General features: G+C 42.5%; 1 protein-coding gene across 2 annotated transcripts; it reads left to right on the plus strand.

Annotated features, from left to right (window-relative positions):
• Positions 1-450: 450 nt before the first annotated feature.
• Positions 451-8735, plus strand: HOXB13 (homeobox B13). 2 transcript variants are annotated; one of them, XM_061590210.1, is made up of 2 exons: positions 451-1454; positions 7796-8735. In XM_061590210.1, exons 1-2 carry the CDS (start codon positions 782-784, stop codon positions 8077-8079), a joined length of 957 nt encoding a protein of 318 aa, XP_061446194.1. In that variant the 5' UTR covers positions 451-781; the 3' UTR covers positions 8080-8735. The 2 variants fall into 2 exon arrangements, with proteins under 2 accessions (XP_061446194.1, XP_061446193.1); XM_061590209.1 differs by having other exon boundaries at positions 453-1454; positions 7793-8735.
• The last annotated feature ends 959 nt before the right edge of the window (positions 8736-9694 follow it).

Raw genomic sequence — 9694 nt, forward strand, 5'->3', positions numbered from 1 at the left:
AGATTTCGCCAAAGAGTTACAATGGAGTCAGGAAGTTCCTGAAAGATAGGTTGTAGTTTCCATTTATCTCGAATGGATCTAAAATGAATCAAGAGTTTTCTTGTTTTATGCCTATCTATCTATCTATCTATCTATCTATCTATCTATCTATCTATCTATCTATCTATCTATCTATCTATCTGTCTGTCTGTCTGTCTGTCTGTCTGTCTGTCTGTCATGTCATGTCTCCCTTCCTTCTTTCATTTTTCTTCTCTCTTTCTAGTTCTAATAAATTTGCACTGCAGACTATTCCTTCTAGATTAGTCAATATTTTCCCCGTTGAATTGTGTCCACTCCATTGGGAGGAGGGTACTAGCATGTCGGGTTCCCCCGTTCATTAGTTTGTAAAAGTAATACCTCCCCCAAATCATATTCCGCCCCTTCCTGATCAGAAGCTGTCACGTGTGCGCGCGTCGCCCGCCCCCTCCTCCTCCTCTCTCCCCGTCTCGCCCTAACAGCATTTTCGCAATGTTTGTCTCCCCTTCTCCCCAGAACGTCTCTAGTGGGTGCGCCTCAGCCAATGAGCGAGCCACTCTGGAAAAGCCCCCTCCTTTGTGTCGCGGGGTGGGGGCAGAGGAGCTGACGCTGAGAGTCCAGGCGACCCTCCTTTGGCCGTCTCCAGCCTTTTAAACGAGCCTCGCAGCCTCGCCTGCCCTCCAGTAGTCACCCCCCCCACACGCCTTCTAGTTCCTCTGATCGAGCGGAGCGCGCCCATGCGCCGTCCGGCGGCACTCTGCGCTGAATGGACGCCGAAGCCGCCTTCGGAGAAGCCCGGAGAAGCCTGGATGAGGTGCCGGACAAGAGCATGGAGGGCTTGCTGAGCTCGCCGACGTTCCCTGCCGGCGGCCCCTGCAGGAACGTGGCTCTGGGCAGCCCCAGCCCGACCATGCACGGCTCCGCTTACCCTTCTTCCCTGGACTGCCCTTCCTCCGGCTCCGGAGAAACCTCGGCCAAGCTAGGCATTCCGTGCCCGGCCATCCCGCAGGCATCCTCGACGACCACCGCCTCGCCCTTCTCCTACGGATATTTCGGCGGCGGCTACTGCCCTTACCGAGTGGCCCGGGGTTCCCTCAAGCCGTGCCCCGCACCGCCGCAAGGCGGCTACCCGGCGGTGGCGGAGAAGTACCTGGACGCTTGCAACTCGGCGGCGGCGGCTCCGGAGGAGTACCAGACGCGGCCGGCCGAGTTCGCTATCTACCCAGGCTACGCTGGGCCTTACCAACCGATGGCGAGCTACCTGGACGTTTCGGTGGTTCAGACCATAGGAGGGCCTCCTGGCGACGCCAGGCACGAAGCGCTCCTGCCCATGGACCCTTACCACGAACCTTGGGCCTTGGCCGGGGGCTGGAACAACCAAATGTGTTTTCCAAAAGATCAAAGCCCAGCAGGACACTATTGGAAAAGTGCTTTTGCAGGTAACGAGTGCCTGGAAAGACACGAACCGTTTCTTTACCTGTTCTCTCGACCCCTACCTACCTCCCCACCCCAGCTGCTGCCCTACAACTCCTCCAAATCCTCTGGGTTTCCGGGGAGGCGGGTGAACGAGAATTTAGGTGGCACTTAATTCCTCAAGTGAAAATGCCTTGGGGCTCATTCCTGCCCAGAAAGGCCGATGATTCCTAATCTAAACGTGCGTGGTGTCTGTGTGACTGTAGTGATTGAGAGCAATTGTGGTTGGAAACTTTGCTGATGCTCTAAACCTCCTCGAGTCGCATATGTTCCTTATATATTCTGGGGCTGAGCCCTGGCTTCTGTAAGCTTTGTTTGTAGGATTTGCGGCCCTTTGTTGTGTGTTATGTACGCAAAAAATTAGTCTGTTTCCCCCATGGTGTGATAAATTACAGTGGGCATCCATCAGCCTCTAGGATTTATATACATAGGGATTCTAGGATGTTGTGTATTTGTATATACAAATTCCACCACTACTTAGACCAATTCATCTTGCAATAATATAAAAAGATGAGCTCCCATTTGACACCCTGCATGGTACACAGACACACAGAGGCCTATAGCTAATTTCATCCCTATATGAATTGCTTTCAGGATTCAACCTGAAATATTATTACAAAGTATGTATGAGTTAAACAAGAATAGGTGCCCCTTATGTGCTCTGGGTGCGTCTGTGAGCTCCTAACTTTTTTTTTAAAGTAGTTTAGGTACAGAAAATGCTGCTCAGGTAAGCTGTGAAATCTCACTTACTGCTTATTTTTGAACACCTAAATTATGCTGACAGGTTAGAGATTTTTAAATACCCTAGAACCTTCACTTGATCAGTTAGTGATAATAGCCAGAGTTCAATCTGAGCAAGGACCCAATTCCCCTAAGATGGAGCATGTGCGATGCAGTGTAATCATAAAGTGGACCATGTTTCAGAACATGTACAGAGTGCCCTTCTCTCATCATTGAGTAGTCCCCAGCCAGTTCCAAGCATAAACCAGGATTAGGGTGAGGGCTGCTGTGCTTATGCCACCCCCATGTTTTCACTTGCCATCACATCTCAGTAAATCAGTTCAGTCTCTGTAAAATAGCGGTAATATACAGATGTTGCTACAGGTGCAGAATACTGTGTTTTACAAAAGGGTTTAAGATATCCTACCCATCCCACTTTTCATGTGTGTATGTATTTTCATGGCTGTTTGTTTGTTTTTATGTGCACTGCTGAATCCAGATCCATCAAGTCCATTCGAAATAGCCCTATTTTTTTCTCCCAGGAAATTTGTGTACAATCAGACTGATTCTAAATGCCTTAGGAAAGATGTAGAAAATTATCAAAACTATATATGATATTGCATCCACAAAAACAAAGAAAACTGTGGTGGATCTAGACTGAGGAATTATTGTCTTAAGTATATAAAGAATGGAGGAATTATTCGGGAAGGGCAAGATAGATCCCATCTGGATGCAAGTGGGGTAGACTAGATGATTGTTGGTGACTCGTTTCACCTCTTAAAGTCCCGTGAGTCTCTGCATTGAACACCCTAACTGATGTTTTATGAGACTTTGCCACAAGGGGTCGTTGAGTCTTCCTCTGCCCACCCCTTTTCCAGCACAGTCCTGAGGCCAATTCTCTGTGGCTACAGCCTGTCAAACCATTCATTCCAACTGAAGTCTGTTAAATCCCATGGGAATTCTCAGGGGGTAAGTGCACCTTCAGTTGCACTCCAATGAGCAGGCATTGGACTATCAGACAAGAGATGTTTTACCAGATGTGAACCTGTTGTTTTTGTCATAGTTCAGTGGCTTTCCTGAAAACAAATCTCCCAATGCTAATTTAACAAACAACAACAACAAAATAACTAACTAAAATAAGATAGTAACTTGAGATGCAGGAAGAGCATGGAATGTTGGAGGTTTTACAGAACTTTTCATCAGGTAGAAGAATTCTGTAAATCCTCAAACCTTGCATACTTCTATACCAACTTAAAGTTTTTTCCACAAAGCATATCATTTTACCTACTTTATATTTCCAATGATGTTAACACATACTACTATGTATTCGTACTTGCCCACACTTGAGAGTTTATCACCCAATTTCAATCTGCTTGCAGTGCAACAAGAAAAATCCTCTCTTGTGAAATTATTTTTTTCTGACAATGGAAAAATCTCTACATGTGACTACTGAAGTGACTTCTGATCCAGTTCTACATTTACTTGAAGGAAATCCCATTTATTTTCAGTGCAGCATCCTTCCACCAGAGTTTGCTTTGGATTACAGCTAAGCTTTTCCTAGAGGCCAATTTCACCAAACAAAAGATCACTGTCATCCCTCTTTGCTTATTAATAACAAACTTACACTGCACCATCTGCATGCTAAGAAAATGTAATTTCAGTACAGATAGTTGTATGTTTTCAGAAGCCACTTTATTCTTGTGATTGAAATGTGTTTAAATATTTTTTTAATATTGTATTTTAGATTTTGTAACCTGTTCTGGGACCTGTTGGTGAAGGGTGGGCAATTAATAACAACAACAACAGCAGCAACAATTTTGTTTAAATATTTCTAAACTGGTTTTCAGAGGACATTAGCCTCACTAGGCGGTGTACAAAAAATCCTGCACGAAGCATATTAGTATATAAAGCCATCACATTAAAATCACACTATAACGTTGAAATGAGCTATATCAACTGAAACATATCACAACCATTAATAAATGCAAATTAAAATTAAAATGTATTAAGAATTCTCTTAAAAACTGTCAGCCTTGGGAACACATGTACTTCCTGAGGAGAGATATCCACAAATATGGGGCCACTGTTGGGGGAAAAAAACCCCTGTCCCTAATACCCATTAATCTGAAACATCTTACTGGTGAGCCAGAGAACAGGACAAATCTGTATCTTTGCCTTCAAATCAGGGTCCAGGATACTTCCTGTGGATTTACATGAGTTGACAGCCTACTGAACATTATTAGATTGTTTTATTAATGGACACATTTTCCAAGCCACAACATAATATTAACTTTGTTTCAGCAGCAGCAATTCCTGTATTGTATATAACTCAGTCAGCATCTAAAAATGAACATTATGTTGATTCAGGACATTTCAGTACTGTTTGCTCTCAGCAATTACTTATTATTAATAGCAAAACTTCTTAAAGCAGGGAGCTAAATTTATTTACATAAAACATTTATATGCTGCCTCTCCAGTGTACAACCTCCCAAGTGGTTTACAACATTTTGAAATAATACCGTAGCAGTAAAGCTTAATATGATACAACCAAAGAAGATTCTGGGGGAAAAATAAATAAATGTAACAAGCCCAATGTATGATGGCATATTTATAGAAAGTAACTTTAAAAAACTCAGTATTATTGTAATTATGTGCATTGTGACACTGCAGGCCCCAGGCCAGTGTATCAGAAGTTTTTAGACATAGTAGCATTGTTACAATATTCTTTGCTCCCAGTGAATATCAAGATCATTTTGTTTCAGAATTATTCACTATGGCATTCTGTGCACTCCTGGGTTATATGTTATTCTGATGCAGTGTTTCATATCTCTTGTCTCTATCCACCACCACCACAAGTAAAAGGACAATAACAGGAAGTTATGGGATGTCCTTCTCCAGCAAGTACACCTAGCACCAACTCTGCTTACATTTTGGAGCCAGGTTAAGACCTACCTGGTTGCCTTGGGGTTTTTGAGTTGCCAGCAGTAATTTCTGTTTGGCTCCATAAAATGTTTTTATGATTGATCTGCCAATGGTTTTAGGTTTGTTTTAGCTGCTCTACCTGTTTCTTACGTTCTTTGTATCTTAGCAGATTTGTAACCATCCCTGAGATTGGAAGTTGAAAGGCAGGATAAAAGTATATTAAATGAATAAATAAGTTATCTTGCACAAAGCACCACTTAAATGAATGGAACCTACTCTCATGCATTTGAAATTGGGCTTGCACAGGAGAATTTTCCACTGGTTTTGTTCTGTTTTCAGTTCTGCAATACTGATACTACTGCTGTTAGTTATAATTCACTGCACAGCTACAGTGAGCAATTAAATAAATTCATAGCTATTCAAATGCAATAATAACAATATTAATTTATGCTGCAATAATATGTGCTGCTGTGTATCCCCACAGCACAGTATTGCTGTAGCAGTATGGCCCCCAAGGAATATAAATATTTCAGTAATGTGTAATGCTGTGTAAGGTTATCCACCATCAGCATCTAGTATTATTTCTTGGTGTCTACGCAGGAAAGCATTACTCCAGACAGACAGAATACACAGCAAACTCTGTCTCAAAGATTTAGTAAAGGATTTTTTCAATATATTTCTGGGCACAGTTAAAGTTAAGGCTTTCAAAATCCACTGCTTCCAATGGGAGATTTAAGCATGTGGGTACATCATTTTCACTGAAAATCTAATGGGGTTAAAAGTACCTACCCTTGGCTGGATCATGTCCATAAACACCTATTTAGTAAAATATACTAAGTCTCATAAGACTCATCTGAGAATCTGGACTACAGATGTTGGGTATAATACACAATGACCTCTGTTCCACCCCAAATATTTAAATACAACATAGGTCCTGGACTGAATAATTTCACACTGATTTTCGGAGCTATATGAATCTCTTCTATGTAGTGGCCACAAAAAAGTATGATTGTGGGGAGGGGATTCAATCTGAAACAATAAATTTAATTGAAATAAAGTTATTTCATACAAACACACCACAAAGATATTTAGATGTTGGGTCACAATTGTGTTTTTTAAAAAATAGCAGCACGTAATTGGGGATGTCGAAACAAAAAACCAGGCAAATAAAGCTCATGTTTGTTTCCCTTTCCCCTCTTTTAGTAATTTTTAAAAGTTTACATTCTAGCACAGTTTTGCAGTTTAAAGAAGAATTTTGGTTGTTTGCACTGCAGCCCAATACTTCCTCAAAATACAAACTGTGAAAACATTGTATTCACTTTGTTATATGCTTTATAGCATTTTATGCTATTTTAATTCAGCACATTGTGAAATTTGCCCACCCCTGTCTTATTAAAATTATTTTTACATTCACTTTATTTAGGTAATGCTGCAGGTCCCAAACCAGTATCAAAATTTGGCTTTTTTCTCAGGTATCAGTAGCATACAACAGCGAGTAACCATATTGCTTCTAATATTCATTTCTACATGTTAAGCCCCTACAAAATGCCAACATACAGGCTGGGAGTGTGTTTGGTGTTAATGGTTGCAAAAAGTGGAAGCTTTACCTATAATTTATTTTTAATATACAGGCATCTTTGTGTGTGTGTGTGTGTGTGTGTGTGTGTCTGTTTAACTAGGACCTCTAAGTCTTGTGAATATGAAGGTGATTGCTGAAACATCTATGTTTTCAATAATTTCCTTACACTATCCCTACTCCTAAAAATATTTGGAAGTGAGTTCCATAGAAATCAATAGAGATTTACATAAAATAAATTATTTAGAACCGGTGTAAAAGTTACTCTGCCGGTTCGAATCCCCAACAAAGACAACTTTATTAGGACTAATTTGTAATTTTAATAATTCCAATAATTATTCTTCAGAATAAATTAAACACACACAAGCAAATATGTGGCAATTTCCCCAAATGGTGAGTAGAGAATGGGATTAGAAAGACAGAAAAGAGTCTTCTGATATACTACGCAGTGGTAAACACACGTTTACTTTTAAGTGTTACTGATTACAATGGGTGGGAAGCAAGTGAGAGGAATTACTGGCGAGCCGATCAGTTAAGTAGAAAAATACCAATTTCTAAATTTCTCCACGTCTGTATTTGACAACCTACGCAGGATTAATTTGGCCGAATTAGATGGATTTTACCTACACCCATCGCATCTCACGCAGTGATTTCTGGATTTTTTGAGCAATAAAAAGCATCTACTGTGGGCTCATACTATCGCCAAGCTCAGGGAAAACTTCACCAGCACCACATTAGGGACGAAATAGGCAATATGGCCGCCGATCCGTGTTTCATGAGCAGGGATAATGCATGTGAGAATAAATCAGGCAAAAAAGTGGGAAGGGGACCCCAGAGAGCTCGGGGGAGAGAAAAAGAAAAAAAAAGAAAAAAGGACTATATTTTGTGTAGTTTTAAATCATGAGCCTAGGGGTAAATAGAAAGCCATGGGGTTGTATGTTAGTCAATTTCATTCTCCTCTGGCATTGGGAATTAGGCCAGTGCCGTGCTTGTCAGTTTCCCTCCCCCAGGGCGGGTCGAGTCCCTCGGCAGGCCTGCCCTTCGTTTAATTGGCTCTCTTCTTCTCCCTTCCTTCCCGCTGGTCAGAAGCTGTAGGCCAGCACCCTCCAGAGGGGTGCACCTTCCGCCGCGGCCGCAAGAAGAGAATCCCGTACAGCAAAGGGCAGCTGAAAGAGTTGGAGAAGGAGTACTCCAACAGCAAGTTCATCACCAAGGACAAGAGGAGAAATATTTCCGCTGCCACCAACCTCACGGAGAGACAGATCACCATTTGGTTCCAGAACCGGAGGGTGAAAGAGAAGAAGATAGTGGCCAAGGTGAAAACCACGGCGGCCACCCCCAGCAGCAGCAGCAGCAGCAGCAACACCCCGTGAGATGCAGAGACGTTCAGGGGAGGAATAAACAGAAAGGCGGCGGGAAAGAAGCCCCAGGGAGGAAAGAGAGGGAGAAACTGATGCAGGCACCTCTGCCCCCTCCCCACGGCCTTGCTTGGGCAGGAGATGGGGGAAAGGCGGGCAGGGGCAAGGAAGGAGGGAGGACCCAAGGCAGAGCGTGAAGTCTCCGGTAGCCTTTCCCCTCTCCAGCCTCCGATGGTCTCCATTCGCCGTCTCGATTGAGGAAGCGAACAACATCCTCTGAGCCCTGGCCTTGCCGGGGGCCTCTGTTCACCTCCCTCGTACTGTCTTGTTTTATGTTTCTCGTCGTCATCGTCGTGTTGTGACTGCTGTTTTCTCGAGTAAGTTAAAACCCGATTGACAAAGACAGCCGGTGATTTTCAGTGTGCTGCCATGTCCCCGCCGGCTTCATTATTATTATTATTTGATTGCGAGGGCAGGGGGAGAAACCCGGGTGCAATTAACAAGTTTTATGGTTTTTGCCGCCTTAGTGCCCTTATTATGTGAAGGATATTATATTTTTCTTTGTACGAAGTTCAGTGATTAAGGGTGGGGAAGGAAACAAAATGCAACCAAGGAAACGAAAACTGTCCGTAACTCCGACCGAATGTCAAATAAATTCTCAATAACCACGATGGCTCGCTTTGCTCTCGGTTCCAGTTGTCTGTTAGCTGAATTGGGATGTATTACAGAAGTGAAGAGACAGTCCCCTCTTTAATCTGTCTGAAAAATCGAGAGGTATTTTTATCGCAAAGAAAATTTATTTTGTATATGCGCACACACAAACATACATACAACATAATCAATGTTTTAGGGGACATACATTTGAGAAATAATAAATGCATTTTAAAATCTCAGCATTATATATGATAATGGTATATTTTAGGATTGCGCACGCGTGTGTGTGTATGGGCTGACCACCGATTGAAGGGGTTTTTTTTGGTTTAATGATATGACAATCGATCCCTTCGTCGATTGCAATTAAATAAATGTATATATTACCAAAAATTCTTAAGTGCCTTTGAAGACACTGAATGACTTGTGAGAGCATTTACAATATTGTAAACAAAAGCTACTACACATAGACGGGAAAGCCCTCTTTAAATGTTTTAGTTTTCATTCCCTATTGAACACTAGAATAGGTCTGCCCTTGAAGCTCAGCTCCGCCGATTAAAATCTGCTCTTTCCATTAAAGCTTGGAATCCTATTTTGCTTGTCTGTATATAACACAGAGAACATAAAGACGGAAACCATATGCACACTTATAAGGGAGTACATCCTTTTGAAACCAGCGAGTCTCGCTGCGGAGTAACATGGATGGGTAAATTATAAGTGCAAACTAATTATACTCGGTGTTGCCTACTCTTCTGTTAACATTCTGCTTCTTATCTACATACATTTGGGAGCAAAATGGAAATGGGCTGCCTTCAAGTCGACTTATGGCGACCCTACGAAGAGGGTTTTCATGGTAAGCGTATTTGGTGGTGGTTTACCATTGCCTTCCTCTGAGGCTGAGAGGCAGTGACTGGCCCAAGGTCACCCAGTGAGTTTCATGGCTGTGTGGGGATTCAAAGCTTGGTTTCCCGGTCATAGC

This window comes from Rhineura floridana, chromosome 11, assembly GCF_030035675.1.
Source record: "Rhineura floridana isolate rRhiFlo1 chromosome 11, rRhiFlo1.hap2, whole genome shotgun sequence".
NCBI lineage: Eukaryota > Metazoa > Chordata > Lepidosauria > Squamata > Rhineuridae > Rhineura > Rhineura floridana.

Bases quoted from the DNA above. Each gene is read 5' to 3' on its own strand.
- HOXB13 (XM_061590209.1), top strand. From the start codon at position 782: ATGGACGCCGAAGCCGCCTTCGGAGAAGCCCGGAGAAGCCTGGATGAG. The intron at 1,455-7,792 runs GTAACGAGTGCC...CCCGCTGGTCAG, and splicing joins TTGGAAAAGTGCTTTTGCAG to AAGCTGTAGGCCAGCACCCT.